At 37.0% G+C, this 21715-nt stretch overlaps 1 protein-coding gene across 5 annotated transcripts in view; it reads left to right on the forward strand.

The window, feature by feature from the left end:
• ZCCHC4 (zinc finger CCHC-type containing 4) overlaps nucleotides 1–21715 on the forward strand; it is a 62306-nt gene that overhangs the window by 28825 nt on the left and 11766 nt on the right. For 4 of the 5 annotated variants that reach the window (XM_069593798.1, XM_069593800.1, XM_069593799.1 and 1 more), the window contains 3 exons: nucleotides 7763–7835; nucleotides 13190–13340; nucleotides 15108–15208. In XM_069593798.1, the coding sequence (XP_069449899.1) occupies nucleotides 7763–7835; nucleotides 13190–13340; nucleotides 15108–15208 (325 nt within the window). Of the gene's footprint in view, nucleotides 1–7762; nucleotides 7836–13189; nucleotides 13341–15107; nucleotides 15209–16963; nucleotides 17084–21715 lie in introns of all 5 variants that reach the window. The other variant, XR_011257686.1, reaches the window with a different exon arrangement.

Raw genomic sequence — 21715 nt, forward strand, 5'->3', positions numbered from 1 at the left:
TTCAGTTAGATAGACTCAACATGTAAAAGTGAAAGTCACTGAGTTGTGGCCAACTCTTTGCGACCCCATGGACTATACAGTCTGTGGAATTCTCCAGGCCAGAATACTGGAGTGGGTAGCCTTTCCCTTCCCTAGGGGTTCTTCTCAACCCAGGGATCGACCCCAGTTTCCTGCGTTGCAGGCGGATTCTTTACCAGCTGACAGGAAGGCAGTAGGCTTTTTGCTAGTATGCTTCCTAATTTTTTTCTGTGACGGTATCTAGTTGTCTTTGGCTTATAATTTAGACAAACATTTCTATTGAGTGAAATTTCTTCTTATATACTTACTTTTCAAGGGTAATTCTGAATTTCCTCTGGGATTTTATTTTATCATAATGTCTTAAATGGGATGTGTATTTTAATGTTTTTAATGAAGGGTGTGCATACTATCTTTCACTGGATGAAGCCTGAAGTGAAGGGAGTGCTAACTAGGAAATAGGTCCTGAGGCAGAGGCTAATTAGTAAGCAAATAGATAAGCTTTGTGGGAGAGAATCAGAATTAAACAGCACCTGATATGTTGGAACAAACAGGTGAGACAGTGGACCACGTTTTGAGTCTTCCCTCTGGTTGTATTTGAGAAGATACAAATTTTTTATTTACAGCACAGGACGGCAGATGTGTCCATCCACAGACTCTAATTCTATAAACTTGAAGTACTCTTCCTATTTTCTGTAATTGTTTGAATTCTAGGAGTTCATGGTAAGTCTATGAGACACCATGTCCTTAGTATATTTTTCTTGTTCTTGAGTGTATTGAAGGAATCAGTCTTTGAGTTGTTGGGTTTTTTTTCAATCTGATAGGACCTATTTAGCCAATATTCCAGTAGTTGTTGTGTTCTCTCCAGTATTACTCAGATTCTCTGTGAAATTACATATGCTTTTTCTCCCTAAAAACAAGGCAGACAGAATTTTAAAGTGTAGAAGTCACAATAAAAAGTACAGCTTTCATCATTAATTTTTCTTTAGATTTCCAAGTTAGCTTTGGGTTATCTACTGTAAGCATGTATGTGTCTCGGAAATAACCCACATTTTCTGCAACTCTCATTCCTTGTTAATAAGATGAGCACATCTTTACAAATACCTATTTGGTGTTAGTAATCTTCGGGAAAAAGAAATTCCATGAGTGGTAATACAGACGTCTTCTTAAAGATAAACTCAATTTCTTTTTTTAAACTGAGATATAACTCATTTAAAACAGACCATTTTTAAGTGTGTATTTCAGCAGTTTTTGGTATATTCACTGTTTTACATCTACAATCTATCACCCATAATTCCAGGACATTTTAAATCACACTAAAGAGAGACTCCTTACTTCTCCTGATATGCTCCTTACTCCTCCTGATAAGCGTCAATCTTTCTTTCATCCAGATTTGTCTCTTCAGGATATTTTATATAAATGGAATCATACAATATATGCCCTTTGTGTCTGACCTTCTTCACTTAGCATAATGTTGTCAAGATTCCTCCATGTCATAGCATCTAAGTGTACTTCCTTTTATGACTGTGTACTATTCCATTGAGTGAATATATCAATTTCTTTTTTAACTACCTTGTTTATTTTCTAAAGTGTTATTAAATGATTATAAAGGTATTATTATAAGAACTTTTAAGTTCTTATAATAACATGAAATATTAACTATAACTGATATTTAGTAAATGCTTGTCACATGTCAAACCCTATTCTAAATTCTTTGGTCCCCACAATAGCCCTCTAGGACAGATGCCATTAACATTCTCCTTTCCTCAGAATAGAAGACTGAGGTACAAAGAAATTAAATAACTTGACCAAAATCACAGTCATAATTGTCCTATGGTAATTCTGTGTTTAACTTCTTGAAGGACTCCCAAACTGTTTTCTAAGGTGACTGCACAGTTTTTCTTTCCCAACAGCCGTATATGAGAGTTCCAATTTCTTCGCATGCTCATGACCACTTGTTACTGTCTGTCTTTTTGAAATAGTGTCTCATTGTGGTAATGATGTTGAGCATCTTTTCATGAACTTAGGACCAATTGTTTATCGTTTTGGAGAAATGTCTATTCAGTCATTTGCTCAATTTTTAAAATTGATTGTTTGTCTTATTGTTGAATTGAAAGAGTAGTTAATGTATTCTGGGTACTAGACTCCTATCAGATATATAATTCGTAAATATTTTCTCTCATTCTGTGAGTTGTCTTTTCACTTTTATGTAGTCAAAAGTTATTCTCTTTTCTTTGGTTGCTTATGTTTTAGGTGTCATACCAAGAAACTATTACCTAGTCTAAAAGCATGAATATTTACATTTGTTTTCTTCTAAGAGTTTTTAATTTTTAGTTCTTACATTTAGTTAATTTTGAGTTAATTTTTTAGTATGATGTGAGGTAGGGGTCCAGTTTCATTCTCTACATGTGGATATCCAGTTGCCTTGGCACCATTGTTTAAATGATTATTCTTTTCCCATGGAATGCTCTTGGAACCTTATTGAAAACCACGTGACGATATATCTGTGGATTTATCTGTAGACCTTAAATTCTGTTCCATTTATTTGTGTCTGTCCTTATGCCAGGCCCATGCAATCTCAATTGTTGTTTTGTAGTGAGTTTTGGAATTGGAAAGTGTGTATCTTTCAGCTTAATTCTTTTTGAGATTATTTTGGCTTTTGTGGGTTTATTGCATTTCTGTATGAATTTTAGAATTACCTAGTCAGTTTTCGTAAAAAGCTAGTTGAGCTTTTTGTAGGAGTCACATTGAATTTGTAGATCAATTTGAGGGGTTGTTGTTTAGTTACTAAGTCGTATCCAACTTTTTTGTGACCCCATGCACTATAGTCCACTGGGCTTCTCTGTCCATGGGATTTCCCAGGCAAAAACACTGGAGTGGTTGCTGTGTCTTTCCCCAGGGGATCTTCCTGACCCAGAGGTCAAACCCACATCTTTCCATCTTAAGTGTTCTGTTTCATGAATATGAGCTATCTTTCCATTTATTTAGCTCTTCTTTAATTTCTTTAAACAATATTTTATAGTTTTCAGTGTGCAGGACGTGCACTTCTGCTGTTAAAGTGTTTCCTAAACACTTCATTCTTTCTGTTTTTTTAAAAATTAAATTTAAAAAAAATTTTATTTTGTGTTGTTCATTGCTCATGCCCTGATGCTTTTTTTTTTAAGTTGCAATAAAATATACATAGTATAACATTTACCATGTTAGCCAGTTTTTTAAGTATACCATTCAGTAGTGTGAAATAAGTGGAGTATATTCACATCAGTGTGCACTGTTCTCCAGAAATCTTTTTTGCATCTTATCTGATTTACTAGTATTATTTTTTTAAGTTAATCATCGTCACATTAATTTTTAAAAATTGTTTCAAAAGAAATTCTAAGTCTTATTACTGGTTTACTTTTAACTTGAAAGATTGATATTGTGCTTTGACTCTTATGCCTTAAATGCCATACCTTGCAGCTTCACCTTTCTTGAGCCTATAGTTAAATCCCCTGGTCTAAGTAGGGAGTAGGTGATGTAGATAAAGGTTGTTTTATAACCTATGGAACACACAGATGCTTTTTTCTTTCTGTGTCGGCAAACCTCTGTGTGTGTTGCAAACAAAAGCTGGAGGTATTGAACTATGGTCTCCTGGCTTAGCTTCTTTGATAGCTACTCTATTTTTGAGTCAGTTCTGTAAAAGGTCAACATTGAGTGCCAAGAGAGAGCCGGTTTAATTGAAATACGTTACTAGTCAGAATGAACTCTGCCTGTTGCCTGTATTTACATTATGATGGAGTGTGGGGTTGGTTCACATTTTTCACAGAGACCACAATTAAATCAGGGAAACCTTCCTGTGTAGTATAGTGTGGCAGTAGATAGTTCCTTTGGCACTTTGAATTTGGCTTGTTGTTGCCCTGCAGAAGGTCTTTGCAGAGCTGCAGATCCCTCAACTCTAGGGATCTGTGTATAGTGCTGTAAATGTTCTTTCCTTTCCGTCCCGCCCTCCTTCCATTTATTTTTGCCTGCACTGAGTCTCTGGGTTGGGCTTTCTCTAGTTGCAGCAAATGGGCATCTTATTGCAGTGGATTTTCTTGTTGCAGAGCACAGGTTCTAGAGTGCAGGCTGAGATGTTGTGGCTTGCAGTCTTAGTTGCCTTGTAGCGTGGCAGATCTTCCTGGACCATGGATAGAATCCATGTCCCCTGCATTGGCAGGTGAATTCTTAACCACTGGACCACCAGGGAAGTCCTAAATGCCCTTTTCTGAACATCTAAGATATGAACTTCATAAAGATGGAAATACCAGATCACCTTCCGTGTCTCTTGAGAAATTTCTGTGCAGGTCAAGGAGCAACTGTTAGAACCGGACATAGAACAATGGACTGGTTCAAAATGGGGAAAGACGTATGTCAAGGCTGTATACTGTCACCTTGGTTATGTAACTTATATGCAGAATACATCATGTGAAATGCCAGACTGGGTGAATCACAACCTAGAATCAAGATTGCCAGGAGAAATACCAACAACCTTAGATGTGCAGTTGATACCACTCTGTAACAGCAGAAAGTGAAGAGGAACTAAAGAGCCCCTTGATGAAGGTGAAAGTGGAGGATGAAAAAGCTGGCTTAAAACTCAGCATTCGAAAAAAGAAGATCATGACATATAGTCCCATCACTTCACAGCAAATAGATGGCGGGGAGGGGGTGGGGGTGAAAACAGTGACAGATTTTATTTTCTTGGCCTCCAAAATCACTACAAACAGTGACTACATGAAATTAAAGATTCTTTCTCCTTGGAAGAAAAGCTATGACAAATCTGGACAGTGTTTTAAAAAGCAGAGACATCAGTTTGCTGACAAAGGTACATATAATCAAAGCTATGGTTTTTCGAGTAGTCATGTATATATGAAAGTTGGACCATAAAAAAGGCCGAGTGCCACAGAACTGATTCTTTTGAATTGTGGTGCTGGAGAAGACTCTTGAGAGTCCCTTGGACAGCAAGGAGATCAAACCAGTCAATCCTGAATATTCATTGGAAGGACTGATGCTGATGCTGAAGCTGAAGTTTCAGTACTTTGGCCACCAGATGCAAAGAGCTGTCTCACTGGAAAAGACTATGATGCTGGGAAAGATTGAAGGCAGGAGAAGAAAGGGGTGACAGTGGATGAAATGGTTGGATTGCATCACTGACTTGATGGCCATGGGTTTGAGCAAAGTCCAGGAGATAGTGAAGGACAGTGAAGCCTGGCATACTGCAGTCCATGGAGTTGCAAAGAATCAGATGTGACTTAGCAAGTGAGCAACAAGAAAAAGAAGATATGAAGTTAACATTTGCTAAGATGGATTTCTGTATGCTCCAATTTTAGCATGAAAGATGTGAAATTCTGTTTGGCAAACTACATCCAAATAAAGTTATATCAAAAAGCTGAATTTCTTAGGTTCATTTTGTGAACTAATTTTATTCAGCTCTTGATTACATTTCCTGTGTAGAACATGTTTCATACTTGGTAACTGGCTCTCATTTAAAGAGAATGAATGGCTAAATTAAATGGATGTCCTTTTGAGCAGTTTTCAAGTGTATGCATTTCTGATTGGTGTTGTTTGCGTTATTCAATGGAGAGAATAATTCTTTGTGGCCAATTTCATTTTAAGAGGGTAATGTTGAGTGAATTTTTGTAATTTAAAATATGAATAATTATGCTCCCTTATTTGTGTTTGATGGAAGCTTAGAGCTGAAACCTTGGCTTTTTTCTCTCTCTGGCTCTGCCCACTGCTACTGAGAACATTTTGGACAAGTGTGCTGTGCTGAATTTTATGTAAATAACATTTTCTTTTTTTTTTTTTCTTTTTTAATTAAAAAAATGCCTATTGCATTGTGAAGCAGTGAAAAAAGTAGAGGGCGGTAGAAATAAATACATTTAAAAAGGGATTGTATTTTTCACTTGCTCACACAAAGCAGTGCAAGGGAGAACACCTCAATGATGGTTGATCGACAGCTGTACTAGTCTTAATATATATGTAAATTAAATAATTGATATGGATATATTATCAGCTATTTGGGATTTGGTTAAAGAGGAAGACATTTGTTAAATAATGGTAATTGACATTGTCACAGTTTTTGGAGTATTCCTTAGGTTACAGTGTATAGTTTAAATATTTTCTGTAATTTAAGCCTTCTGTTTATTTCTTCAGTTTAAATTTATGTTAGCAGATGTACTAACAGTATCTTAAATGATATTAAGGGATATTGTATTGAGAATGGTGAGCAGATGTTCTTTTGTCTCCACAGAATAAGAGGAAATGGGTTTAGATTACAGGAGGAGAAATTTTGCTTGGACATAAACCTTATTCCTTAATATTAGAGACATTGAGACATAAATCTTTATAGCTGGTATTTATTAAAATAATGATACCTGAAATCTCAGTATATGCTTTATAGCTAGCATTGTATTAAGCACTTTACATAATTATCATATGTATTCTTACCTAGTCCTATGGGGTAGAAATCATTTTCCCATTTTGCAGATGAAGAAACTGGGGCTCGGATAGGTAAAATAACTTACTAAAGTTATACAGCTAGTAACTGAGAGACTTAAGAGTTTGAAACCATGCCCCCTGACTCTCGAGCTGTACTCTTAGTCATGGTGTAATAGAAAGAGGATAAACTAGGCTTGTCCGTTGTATTAAATACTCAACATGGTTGGTGATCATGCAGATGGTATTAAATAACTGTGAGTAGACGTAGAAGCAAAGTGCCTCTATCATGATTTGGTTAAAGAAGTTGTATAAGTAAGTATGTGTCCATGATTTTTTTCAGTCTTTCCCCTAACTTATGTGTTCTGTAGAAGGATGGTGTGGTCCCGTGTGAACTGTTTTTGACAAAACTATGGAAGTTCAGAATCCTATTGAAAGAGGTTTCTATATTACACAAAGAAAACCCTCAGAAGTCAGCAAGAAAGACATTAAGACCCATAGACATAAATGGGGAAAATAGAGATAGGCAGTACAAATAAAATTAAGGAAGAAAGAAATTTCAGTTTTGTAAGAAATCAAGTAAATGCAAGTTTAAGCCATAAATGTGGTGTGAATCAAAATTTGCCTAGTAAATTAGTAGAAATTATAATGTGTTAATACCCAAAGCTGGTGTTCCCATTCATTAGTGATTGCATTTTAAAGTAGTATGTTAGAAGAATAAAATGATTCAATCAGTAAATAAATATCCTCTTTCCTGGCACTAATTCAGTAAATATGAAATGCACATAAATTCTTTTTCTTATGTATTAAGAAGCATATTTTATTAAGCTAATTTGCAATAGACAAAAAAACCCTCTGTATTAAATACCTTTTTTGTTAGCCACAGAAGAAAATAACAGCTATTGAGCAGAAATGTTGATTCAGTATTTTCCTTAACATTATTAGGTATGAGAGACGTTTAAACTGCCAAACAGACTCAAGCTTAAAATGCATAATAATCTATCAGGAACATAATTATTTATTTATAATCTTCTGGTCCATAGGAATATGTGTGTTTTTTGTATATGAGTTTTCTCACTGACTTATTAAAACTTGGGGCCATAATTTAAGTTTGTTATTCATCCACTGTTGTTAGCTTCTTGAGGTTTGGGGAAAGTATTCTTTATTTCAGAAACCTGAAGGATGATGAAATTGATTTTATTTAAGGTGTGATTTCATAATTTTAAAATTTAGTTTACATTTATTTACTATATAGCTGTGACCAGACAAGTAACTACAGTAATAAATTATTTTACAGGTATTCACAGTTTTATATGGAAGATAGTTTTTGCCATTATAATATGTTTAACCATCACTTCTTTGATGGAAAGGTAAGAGTTATGACCATTATCTCTTTCTTCTTTCTTGTATTTCCTTCATTATTTTTCTACAGTCCCTGAAGAGCAAATGGTGGCTGTTCTTCCATTTATTGATATTTACTTTTGTTTGTTCACTGAGTGTTATCAAGCATCCAGGGGTGATCATGTTATTCACCTTTCATGCTTTTCACTGCTTCTTGGGTAAAGACCTACTTTCTCAGCAAGACCCATGGAGCCTTGTGAGATGTGACCCTGCCGCCCTCCAGCCTGTCTTCTTTCCGTTCCTGCTTTGCTGTTTGCATTCAGGGCATATGACGTTCATCTCAGGCTGGCCTTTCCATCACAGGGGCTTTTGCCATGCTGTTCCCTCCCGCTTCCACTTCCTCTTTGCCCTGTGAATTTCACCTCATCCTTCAGAACCCTGTTCCAAGTTCCTTTCTCCAGCTTCCCCTACCCTCAGACAAGGTCAGGTTCTCCTTTGTAGATTTACAATACTGTAATTAAATAATTCTGTGGTTAGTTGTTTGATGTCTTCCTCTCTGATAAATTTCATGTCCTAGTTAAGGGGATTTATGGTTTTATTAAGCTAATCGTTAAAAAATAGACAGTGTCAGGAGTTAACCCCAGTCTGTGAACTCTAGGTGATAATGATGTGGCAGTTTAGGTTCATCTGTTTTAACAGATGTCCCACTCCAATGGGGGATATTGGTAATGGGGGAGGGGCAGGAGCAGGGGGTATGTAGGATATCTTTGAACCTTCCTCTCAGTTTCACTGTAAACTTAAAACTGCTCTTAAAAATTAGCCTTAAAAAAAAGGAGAGTGGCTTAAAAAAAAACCTTCTTTTAGTATGATGTTAGTAATGTGTTTGTGAATAAACAACATAGCAATAAGAACTGATATTTCTACTCTTGTTTTGAACTCTTTGTTAGTCCCATTACAAAATAAAATCTGTAACCAACCAAGTAATCATACCTGACAGAAGGCTGGCCTAAAATATTTGAAATTATCAAGACTACCTGAAGCATAGCCACACATGTGCTGGGCTGTGCTGTGCTTAGTTGCTCAGTCATGCCCAACTCTTTGTGACCCCATGGATTGTAGCCCTCCAGGCTCCTCAGTTCATGGGGATTCTCCAGGCAAGAATACTGGAGTGGGTGTCATGCCTTTCTGCAAAGGATCTTCCCAATCCAGGGATCAAACCCAGGTCTCCCACATTGTAGGTGGATTCTTTACTGTCTGAGCCACCAGGGAAGTCCAAGAATACTGGCTGAAGTGGGTATCCTATCCCTTCTCTAGGGGATCTTCCCAACCCAGGATTGAACCGGACGTCTCCTGCATTGCAGGTGTATTCTGTACCAGCTGAGCTATAAGAGAAGCCCATGTCCATACATATATGCACATATATATATATATTTTTAATGGTGAACTATGCTTAAGTATATATTGTGCTTTAAGATATTAACTGACAGACTGAAAATCAAGAAGACCAAAAGACCTGTGCATTTAGGAAATGAAAGTAGATTCTAAATTGTTGGTTGGGATTGAAAAGTGAGTCTCCTGATTTACTAGGTATAGCCAATGAAGTACTGCTTCCATCAGAATCAATTTAGCATTGGGATACACATTGTTCAGCAGTGAAAGCTATGAAAACCAAGTATTGAAGTAAATAGCAGTTACAATTAGATGTATTTCACTGTTTCCTGAAGGGCTTATGTGGTTGATAATTACCAGAATTTGAGGACTGATTAGATGAGCTTTAAGGAAAACAAGAAATTGAAAAATCACTTGACAGTAGATGAAGAGGGGCTTTTCACCTCAGGCAGTGACAGTAGGAAAAGGAGAGGAAAGAAGTGGATTCTGAAGACATTTTACTGATGGAAACCAGCAGACTTGATGTAATTACTATGTGTGTACATGTCAATTATACCTCATTTGAAAAAAAAAAAAGATGACTTGGTGATACCTGTGCTGGGGAAGAGATCAAAGATGCCATGGGGCCGTGACCTGAGTTCATCTTTCATTCTTCAAAACACAGAGTGGGGAAGTTTGTAAGTGACATTTGGAAATGTTGAGTTTGTGGGGCTGGCAGAACACTGCCATGCAGGGGTCCAGTGTGGCGTCTTGGAATTGTGGAGCCTTGAGCTCAGGGATGCTGTCCGTGCTAGTGACACAGATGAGGGAGTAGCTGAGCTTCTGTTACTGCTTGATGCTTCAGTAGTGGGTCAGGTATTCATTTATTTGTTCTTAATGACTTTGCTTTTTATTCTGAACCATAAAGACAAGTAAAATTACATTTAAATACCTAACAGTTGGCCAGCAATTTTGTATATTTCAAGAAAATAACAAATAATTAGCATTTCTCTAGGAAATTCTATGTAAGTTTTATTGAGAGTTTATAGAATTAGCTTGCAAGTTTCTAGAATAACTGTTGGAATAAGCTGTAAAGACTGAGCTCCATGTTTTCTTTCCTAGAAGAAAACAGTCATCCAACTCAGGCTCTCCTTTCTCTGTGTTTTAGGAGCAGCCTCTAAATAGCACTGCAGCTGTAGAGAATGATCTGTAGAAAACTACTGTTTAATTATTTTATTGTCTGCCCCTTTTCTACCTACTTGGAGTCAAGGTTTTCAGTAGAGATTACCATCTAATAATCGATCACTAAAGTATTTAAGTGTCTGCAAGGTGCCTGTCTGTGAAGGCATATAAGCCTTTGAGGCACCAAATGCCTTTGAGGATCTAAGCCTCTGCCACTGCACAGAAGCTCTCCACAGTTGACTGGATTAAAAAGCAGAAGTTTCCTGTACAAGATTTTTTCATAACAAATAATATAGTCTCTTGAAAAATAAAAAATGTCATACACCTTAATGGTTAAGGTGGTTAAAGTGTGTATAGAGGGTGCCTATTTAAAATGCCAGCTACTGAGATAAAAGAGTTAAGTTATTGTCAGCTTTGGTGGCATACGCGAGTGTCTTATTTCCGCCTTGTTTCCTAAGGTGATCAACCTTAGGACCCTCGGCCCCTCAGAAGAGTACACCCCACCATTGATTCTTACCTGGAAAGATACTCTTTAATGTTTTTTTAAAAATTTGGTTAAATGTTCAGGCTTTGTTAACATTTTTTTTTTCCTACTTATAACTCTTAGGGATTTGAAGGTTTTTCAGTAACATCATCTGCAATTTTAGTCCTTGATCGTGTAGGCAGGTTAAGGAAGTGCCAGGCAGCACCTGAAAAATGATTAACCTTCTTGACACCATCCTTTGCTGTAGTACTTCCAGGAGGAAGTTAATACTTTCTTAGAGAAAAGGGATTGGGGTATTGTGATTTTTCCTTTCTTCAATTGGGTCTTCTAAGTTGATTTAATAGTAGAACAATATATATTTTATTATAATGTACATATAGGTTTATTAAAGTTCAAATGCCATTAAACTTTAAAATCTTCTACTGTTTTGTATACTAAAAGTATTGATTTGCTTTTATAGATGAATACTTGAAAGCTACTACAAAGTCAGTAGACTGGAGCTAGTATTATAGGTCTGTCTCTTGTTGATCTTTCCAAAAGCAAAAAAGGGATAAATATACTGGACAGTTTTTAATGTTAACTTTGCAGTCGCTAGTTCAGTTCAGTTCAGTCGCTCAGTTGTGTCCAACTCTTTGCAACTCCATGGACTGCAGCACGCCAGGCCTCCCTGTCCATCACTGGAGTCTACTCAAATTCATGTCCATTGAGTCAGTGATGCCATCCAGTCATCTCATCTTCTGTCATCCCCTTCTCCTCCTGCCTTCAATCTTTCCCAGCATCAGGGTCCCTTCAAATGAGTCAGTTCTTCGCATCAGGTGGCCAAAGTATTGGAGCTGCAGCTTCAGTATCAATGCTTCCAATGAATTCCTTTGCAGTGGACTGGCTTGATCTCCTTGTTGTCCAAGGAACTCTCAAGAGTCTTCTCCAACACCACAGTTCAGAATCATCAGTTCTTCGGCGCTCAGCTTTTCTTTATAGTCCAACTCTTATTTCCATACATGACTACTGGAAAAACCATAGCCTTGACTAGATGGACCTTTGTTGGCAAAGTAATGTCTCTGCTTATTAAAATGCTGTCTAGGTTGGTCATAACATTTCTTCCAAGGAGCAAGCGTCTTTTAATTTCATGGCTGCAGTCACCATCTGCAGTGATTTTGGAGCCCCCCAAAATAAAGTCTGTCGCTGTTTCCATTGTTTGCCCGTCTGTTTGCCATGAAGTGATGGGACCAGATGCCATGATCTTAGTTTTCTGAATGTTGAGCTTTAAGTCAACTTTTTCACTCTTCTCTTTCACTTTTATCAAGAGGCTCTTTTGTTCCCCTTCACTTTGTACCATAAGGGTGGTGTCATATGCATATCTGATGTTATTGATATTTCTCCCGGCAGTCTTGATTCCAGCTTGTGCTTCATCCAGCCCAGCATTTCTCATGATATACTCTGCATCTAAGTTAAATAAGCAGGGCGACAATATACAGCCTTGACGTACTCCTTTCCTCATTTGGAACCAGTCTGTTGTTCCATGTCCGGTTTTAACTGTTGCTTCCTGACCCGCATACAGATTTCTCAGGAGGCAGGTCAGGTGGTCTGGTATTCCCATCTCTTAAAGAATTTTCCACAGTTTGTTGTGATCCACACAGTCAGAGGCTTTGGCGTAGTCAATAAAGCAGAAGTAGATGTTTTTGTGGAACTGTCTTGCTTTTTTGATGATCCAATGGATGTTGACAGTTACTAAAAACACTTTAGTTAGTTTGTTGGGAAAATATGTTAGTAACACAGTTTCATGGCCTGGATAAGCTTTGTTATTTGTGAACTTGCATTTATTTACTTTTCATTGTTCAAATATGCCTGCCATTTACCTGGCATTCAAAAACACATGCATGTTTAACTGGTGACTTGTGGCTCATTAAATTGAAATTATGGTGGTGGACAAACCAGATAGGAAAAATATGTCTTATTCATCTTTGTGTCTCCAGTGTTGAGTACAGTCCCTGCTTCTGTTTGTTGAATTGAATTTAGCATTTGAGATAGTCTTCATGGATAGTGAGTTTCTCTCTTTTAGGTGACTAAATTTAGTTTTTTAATTTAACTATTTGAAATGTGTAGTCCTTGAATTTGCAATTTTATAAACCCATTTATCAAGGAACCTGAAGATAAAACCTTATGGGGCCAAATGAGAGAGGCTTCAGGACGTCACTGAGGGACTCTGGGGTGATAGGGTGGGTGAAGTTCAGGATGAAGAGAGAGACTGAGCCTAGTGCATTCTCCTCAAAGTAGGGCGAAGTTCCTGACTCTAGTCCTGATTTATTTATTTATTTATTTATTTATTTATTTTTTCTCTGTTTGTTCCAGGCTGCCCTTGAAGTGTGCAGGACATTTTTACAGGAAGATAACGGTGAAGGAGTCGTCATGGTGGCAGATCCTCCATTTGGTGGCTTGGTTGAACCTCTGGCTGTTACATTCAAGAAGTTAATTGCTATGTGGAAAGAAGGTCACAGCCAAGGTGTGTGATTTATTATTTACTGCAAAGTAAACTTGTATATGCATCTACTTCCTGTCACATATTAGCAGACCTTAGTGAATCAGAGCACTGAAAAAATATACATGCCTTGAGTTCTCTGTTGAAAAATAGGCTTATTTGATGCTGACTTTATCATGATACACTTTGTTTTATTCTAATTATGTATTTGAAAAATGGCTCATAAGTAAAATATTTTATTTTGGTGGGCATAAGGAGGCATTATCCATGAACATTTAACAGAATATCAGTGAACTGTTGTCATTTATTTGCTATTTACTAAATGGCCACTATGTTCCAGATACTGTTTCGGTACTGGAAATGTAGTGGTAAATGGACACTTACCTCTGCCCTCATGGACCTTATATTTCATCTTCCAGAAGCCTTACCCAGAACTCTAGGAGGGCACCTAGCCTCTGGGCCAAAGTTCTGAACTGTGCACAGATTTGTTTGGGAAGGCTGGCCATCAAGTAGCCTAGCAGTGATGCATGGACCCCTGACTCTAGAAGTGGGTTAATGACTAGGGGATATTCAGCTTAAAGTGGCTTAGGACTTCAAAGTATTTTATATAATTGCCTAATTAGTCAGTTTAATCATTTTTCAGTTTCCATTTTACAGTTTCCTGCAAATTGATAAATATAAGAGTGTCAGGAATTAAGTGATCAAGCTTCTCCATTAATTGTGCTATATAAATAGTGTGCTTTGGGGATAGGATGCAAATGAAATCTGAAAAGTGACTCATAGTGCTAAGTATCCTACTTATTTTTGGTTCTGAGGTCTCCTTTTCAGAGTGGAAAAGTCACTGTTGTTGGGAAGCAGTAAAGAACCCTTTGGGCTTGAATTCGGTTCTACTGCTTATTAGCTGCAGTAAATTTGAACAAAGTGCTTAAATTTTGCAGCTTCGGTTTCCCCATCTATGATATGAGATTATTATATTAATATCTGACTCCAGGTATTGGTAAAGAGATAACATATAAAAAAGTTCCTAGCATTGTGCTCAGCCTGTATGAGATGTTCTGTAAATAATAGCTATGTCCACTGTCTCTCATAAAAATTAATTTTGATGGAATTGTTAATAAGAATCTCCCATGATTCAGAAAAGATGTATCCACCCTGAAAACTGGCATAGTGAGTTATGGCAGAGATAAGGATTCAGATCTAAGGCCTTCTGCCTTCTGGTCCAGGAATCCTTCCACTGTGTCACAACAACCTTTGTGCTTCATAGTGAAACTCATTTTTTTTTTATTTGTCACTTTTTAGGTAATATCTTTGCCTTTACCTAGACCACAGTGATATGCATATAAAGTTAACTTTTATATACATACCCCATGTGAAAGTGAAGTCACTTAGTCGTGTCCGACTCTTTGCGACCCCATGGACTGTAGCCTACCAGGCTCCTCAGTCCATGGCATTTTCCAGGCAAGAATACTGGAGTGGGTTTCCCTTTCCTTCTCCAGGGGATCTTCCCGACCCAGGGATCGAACCCAGGTCTCCTGCGTTGTAGGCAGACGCTTAACTGTCTGAGCTAACCCCGTGTAGCTGTGGTTAAATTTACGAGAATGTTTCCATTGACTTTGGGGAAAAGTCAAGTTGTAAACGGTACTCTGGTAAATAGTCTCTCCTTTTGTATGATTTAAATGTATTGAAGGATTACAATTTCGCCCAATACCATATTTTTTTCAGTAACAACTCTCTTCTTTATGTTTTCTCTGACATCAGTTTTTTCTTTTCTGTTTTTTTCTGATCCATTAGATAACAGTCAGAAAGAACTACCCATATTCTGGATTTTCCCCTATTTTTTTGAATCCCGAATTTGTCAGTTTTTCCCAAGCTTCTGCATGCTGGATTACCAGGTATAGTAAATATTCTGTTTTCTGGCATGGTTGGGAAGTGGATATTCTGCTTAAATAAATATTCTGGTAGGACTATCCATCAGTTTTAGTAAATGCAAACACTATAAGCTGTATGAGACACTAAAACTCTATCATATGTAACTTAGTGCAGTGGTTCCTGGTGTCTGTAATCTCTAGGGTGCCTATTAAAAATAAAGATTCTTAGGTACCAAAATAAGCCTACTAAATCAAAATCAGAGGGTAAAGCTGTAAGAAAAAATATTTTACCAAGCTTCCCGGTAATTCTGAACTCTGCCTGGTTTTGCATTAAATGATCTAATGTTTCACATCACCAGGAGAGTGGGCAGCACCCCAGGATCATCATTATCAGCATGGGATTTCTCCATTCAGAGGTGGTGAGAAGTAAATCACTTTTTCTGTACACTTTACTTTGTTGCCCAGAGGATGCCAGGAGCTCCAAGGAGGGGTTTGCCCAAAGTCGTGTCGGAACAACTAGTGTGTCAGAGAAGCAAAGATGCTGAGGTGTGAGTGTGCTGATTCAGGGCACTGACCAGACCTTCTCCCTCACGTCCCTGCCATTCAGCTCCTCTGCTTTAGCGTCCACTCTCCTGGATTCATTTCCTTGAGTTCTGAATTTAACCCTGTTGTTGCCATCACAGTGTGTGGTCAGCAAGTGGGCACTGTGTCTTCTTCTGTAATGACATTTTTCTGTTTGAGTTTTCTGAGCAGTTGACTAGTCTCTGATCAAGGCTTTTCAGCCCCCAAATTGTAAAAGTCTTCACTAGTCATTCCAAGCCAGCAGTTGATTCTGTTCTTTTATTAACTGAAGCATAGTTTATTTACCATACTGTGTTACTTTCAGGTGTACAGCGTAGTGATTCAGTATTTTTGCAGATTATATTATATTATATGCTATTACAAGGTAACAGGTATAATTCCTGTAGCACTTGGCTCTAATCTTTGTACATCCTGAAGATGTATACTATTATGAAAATTATTTAGAAATAATGTGAGAAACAGTGTTACTAAAAATGAGGGCACAGATTCTACCTGTAATTCTACTCCAAACAGCAAATAGGTTGTTGAAGTAGAGTTGACCCTTGAATAACCAGAGGGTTAGGGGTGCAGTTGGAAATCAGTGTATAACTTATAATTAGCCCTCTGTATTTGAACTTTCTCCAAATCTGTGGTTCCGCATCTGTGGATTCAGCCAAATTTGTTTTGATAGTATTTACTATTGGAAAAGACCCATGAATAAGTAGACCCACACAGTTCAAACTTGTGTTGTTCAGGGGTCAACTGTATTCACTTCTAGTCTTCTCAGAAAATACTTTTACATATTTGTAATCATAGCAGATGAATATGAATTCTGCTTCCTTCATGGTGCCTTATATAAATGTATATTTTAAAATGTAGCTATATAATCTTATTCTTTATTATTTCATTAATGGACTGTATTGTTATCCTCTCTTTTTTCAGACTTAAGAGGTTGCTTCCACCTTTAAACATCTTTTATTCATAGAATTTTTTTATATTGTATATAACTCCATTAAAATAAATTTCTAAAACTAAAATAGAATTACAAAAGTTACATTGTCAAGTTTAATGGACATTTTCATGGCTGTTGAACCACATTAACAGATTCCTTTCCAAAACTGTGTAGCACAAGTCATTTTAACCTTGATTTCTTGTGCTCTGGTTTAGGCAAAATCTGTTTCATAATTCTTCTCAAAGCTGGTTTACTTTCCTTTCTAGGGCATCCAGTTTTCTGTTGCTTGTCTGAAGGATGCTTCTACTGTAATATGGACACTTGCAATGCAGAGATAGTTGACATATCCTAGAGATGTGAACTGAGTAAGCCATTTCTGACTTCAGGTACACCTGCTGCCTTTGACAGTGAATAATCATACAGTACAATGTTTGGCACATAGTAGGTGCCCTATACACATTGAGTGAGTTCAGTTCAGTTCAGTTCAGTCGCTCAGTCATGTCTGACTCTTTGCGACCCCATGAATTACAGCACGCCCGGCCTCCCTGTCCATCACCAACTCTCGGAGTTCACTCAGACTCACGTCCATCGAGTCAGTGATGCCATCCAGCCATCTCATCCTCTGTCGTCCCCTTCTCCTCCTGCCTCCAATCTCTCCCATCATCAGAGTCTTTTCCAGTGAGTCAACTCTTCGCATGAGGTGGCCAAAGTACTGGAGTTTCAGCTTTAGCATCAGTCCTTCCAAAGAAATCCCAGGGCTGATCTCCTTCAGAATGGACTGGTTGGATCTCCTTGCAGTCCAAGGGACTCTCAAGAGTCTTCTCCAACACCACAGTTCAAACGTATCAATTCTTCGGCACTCAGCCTTCTTCACAGTCCAACTCTCACATCCGTACGTGACCACTGGAAAAACCATAGCCTTGACTAGATGGACCTTAGTCGGCAAAGTAATGTCTCTGCTTTTGAATATGCAATCTAGGTTGGTCATAACTTTTCTTCCAAGGAGTAAGCATCTTTTAATTTCATGGCTGCAGTCACCATCTGCAGTGATTTTGGAGCCCAAAAACATAAAGTCTGACACTGTTTCCACTGTTTCCCATCTATTTCCCATGAAGTGATGGGACCGGATGCCATGATCTTCGTTTTCTGAATGTTGAGCTTTAAGCCAACATTCTCACTCTCCTCTTTCACCTTCATCAAGAGGCTTTTCAGTTCCTCTTCACTTTCTGCCATAAGGGTGGTGTCATCTGCATATCTGAGGTTATTGATACTTCTCCTGGCAATCTTGATTCCAGCTTGTGTTTCTTCCAGTCCAGTGTTTCTCATGATGTACTCTGCATATAAGTTAAATAAGCAGGGTGACAATATACTGCCTTGATGCACTTTTTCTGGAGTTGAAAAGGAACTGAGTTTTAATCCTAGTTCTGACACTTAATAACTAGGCCTACACATTTTATCTGACTCTCTGAAACTTACCTTGTTACCTGAGCATAGTAACAATATATCTGCCTCATAAGGTTTTAAGAATTATTTGAGATAATATCTTAAAAAGCTTAGCCTGGTCCCTGACCCACAGCAAATGCAGAATAAAGGTCATTGCTATCAGCACTGTTGAAACCATCTTGATACTGTCATCATTCTGATGGTCCCAGAGTCAGGGTAGAACTTTTCTTACGTTCTCTTTTGTACAGTATCTGAGACATTAAAATTGTAAAACACATCATTCGTCAGAAAACTTTCATCCACATTTTGTTGTTTTTCAGTCACTAGGTCATATCTGACTTTTTGCAACCTCATGGATTACAGCATGCCAGGCTTCCCTGTCCTTTGCTATCTCTTCAAGTTTGCTCAAACTTATTTCCATTTTTTCACTGTGGGCGAGAGTTTGAAATGGTGAGGAGGCAGAAGGCAGATCCAGGATAAGGCAGATGTGAGCAATTAATGTGGATTAACCAGTTATTGTTTGTTTAGACAGGCTGTGTTACTACAAAAGAACTTTTACAAATGTTGGCGTTTTAGTTTTGAGAGCTAGTTCCAAGGTCCAAGCTTACTGAAAGTAGTTATATATATAACTCAGTGCATTGGGGGAGAAGGTTCTAATTAGATCATGTATATCAGTCAGGGTGAAAGCAGTGTTTTCAATTAAAGAGAAAGCCAACTTTTGAGAAGAATTAGAATAAAACTATAAAAGGAAACAAATCTTCATTTTTTTTGTGATTCCTACTAAAGATAAGAACTACTGCCCCATTACATGCTGACTGGGAGAAGATTTCGCCAGATCTCCTGGGGTGAATGTAAACCTTTTCTGGTTTTGTTTTTGTTTTGAAACTTTCTCTAGACTTACTGTTATCCTTTCCAAACCTTTTGCACTCTTTCTTTTGTTTCTGTTGTTACTTTAGCTTCATTTTGTGGCAGTTTTTTCCCTTTTATATTAAACTGCCTTCATCAAATGAAAAATTTGCAAGTTTCCTTTCTTCCTATACATGTCTTTTCCCATAGACCTTGATTAGGCTTTCTTTCTGACTTGGTCTGAGATGATTATATGCCCCTAAACCACAATACAGTAAAAAAAAAAAAAGACACAAAATCTCTTTTTTCAGAAATACTTTTTAGGTTAGAGGAAGGCAGAAATGCTGCGAATCTTCATAAAATATAAATCATGTAGAATCTTCAGCGATAAAGCACTTGATGAATACAGAATAGTTATCTAAGACCTAGAAAGGAAGGATTTGGTAATGAAAAGAAATTCTGATTTAGAGTCAGAAGAAGTTTGAGTCCTAGCACTGCCTTTTAGAAGCTATTTAATCTTGAGGGAAGTCACGTTATCTTTCCAGGTCTCTGTTTCCTTACCTGTAAAATAAAATAATCGAACCAGAAAAGGGATGGCAGATAAGTTTTACTTTTAGACGTAAGCCTGATGAATTGTCAGTGACTTCCTGGAGAATTTGTTGAGAATACCAGACTCAGTGGCAGAAAGTAGCGTGATTGATTTGTGATGTCTGCCACAGGGTCAGGGTCAGAGAGTGGTAGATTCAGGTCCTGTATTTACCATATCTGAGCTGGATCATCTCACTTCCCTTCCACCTGGAACATGCTGTGATCTCTTGTTTCTACTTAGTCTGGGACATTGTTAAAAGTAGAGATCTTTGCTTTTTTTTTTTTTAAAAGCTATCATTTTAAAAAATCATCCCATTAGAAAACAGTTTTTCAAGGCTGATTTCATGTTAAGAAATGACACTTTGACAGGAATTTCTGAGAAATGATTATAAATTTTAAGGTGACAAGAAATTCTCAAAACTCAATATATAGTAAACAAAACATTTAATGGATTTGAAGTAATGAATAACACACAAACACGTCTGTGTATGTCTCTGTATATATCTATATGTATCTATATATATGGTATTTAAAATAAGAGGTTACATGGAGTAAGGTTTTTAACCTTTTAGAAGTTCTTTAATCTTGAGGGAAGTCACTTTATCTTTCCACGTTTCTATTTCCTTACCTGTAAAATAAAATAATTGAACCAAAAAAGCGATGGCAGATAAGTTTTACTTTTAGACTTAAACCTGATGAATATATTACATATTATATACGTAATATATATGTAAAAAAACCTTATTGCTATGGCAGAAGTTGAGTGATGGAGCTGAAGAGTTCACTTGGGATCTTTTGAATATAATGAAATTAAACAGAACATACTTTAGGGAGTTCTGAAAATACAAGTATGTGCTGTTTTTTATTTAATCTTTATTTCCCAGCATGACACTTAAAGCATAATAGGTGCAGAGTAATTGTCGACTTGAACGTCTTGGTTTCCATAGAACTAGTTTCAGTCTTGTGTTGCAGAAGACATTTGCTTATAGATAAAATTAAAAGTTAGGAATTGCAGATATTTTGTGCTTTCCCTCATTTCTATACAGTACTTCATCACATTAATCAGTTCCATGGGAGAAATTTTCTATTTGAAAATGCCTCTCATCATCATTGTGAGTGAAATGTCAGGGATAATGATGGGAAAATGGTGTATCAGCTCTACCACTAGTGATATGCAATTTGCAAAATTGTGTTTGCTTTACAGCACTTCCATAGGAGGTTTATTTGTGTGGATGAAGCTATGAAATATGGATGTATGTTAGAGGTACATTAATTTACCCTAGCAGCATGCATTTTACATACCATATGTTTATAGTTAATTAGCACAACAAACCCACATTTAAAAATAATAATAATCTCAATTAGGTTATGCAAAATCAAGTAATCAACCACCTTCCTGACACACACATTCTCTGACTCCTTGGGTAATCATAAAGAAATTGTTCTTTTTCCCCCTCTCTTCCATCTGCTATCTATTCTATTGCATGGAGTATTCCATTTACTAAAAGTCTTTTCTAAGATACTCTTTTCCAGCAGTTGAAAATCTTCATAAGATTCTCTTGGAAAGAATTTTTTTTCTTATGACACTCATAAATGTTCAGAATATCTTTGTTGGATTTAATAAGGTGCCATATATTTACTGAGTACATTGAGGAAGTGCGTTAGGGAAAAATTATGAATTTAAACCATTTAAAAGAAAACTACTTAAAGTACTGTTTTAAGGTGATTGAAGTAAAGTCTACTTTTGTATCTTAGCCTCTAATAGGTAACATATATTCATAGAATTTTAAAGTTGGAAACAAGCATAGCTTTAGCATAGGCTAACTTCCCAATGTAATAATCCTCTCCACTAAATTCATGACAAGCAGCCATCTAGCCTCACTTGAATGCTTTCAGTGAGCAAAGTCCTACAGCCTTACAAGGCAACTCAATTTATTTAATAGCTCTAATCATTAGGAAATTTTCTCATATGGAGATAAAATATGCTCCCTATTAACTTCTAACCATTGGTCCTACTTCTATTTTCCAAAGCAATGAAGGAGAATTCTAATTTCTATTCCACATAACACCCCTTCAGTTATAAAATAGCCATCAAATCCTCCCAGTCTTCTCTTTTCTGAATAAACACCCCCAGTCTGTAA

The sequence above is a fragment of the Ovis canadensis genome, chromosome 6 (assembly GCF_042477335.2).
Source record: "Ovis canadensis isolate MfBH-ARS-UI-01 breed Bighorn chromosome 6, ARS-UI_OviCan_v2, whole genome shotgun sequence".
NCBI lineage: Eukaryota > Metazoa > Chordata > Mammalia > Artiodactyla > Bovidae > Ovis > Ovis canadensis.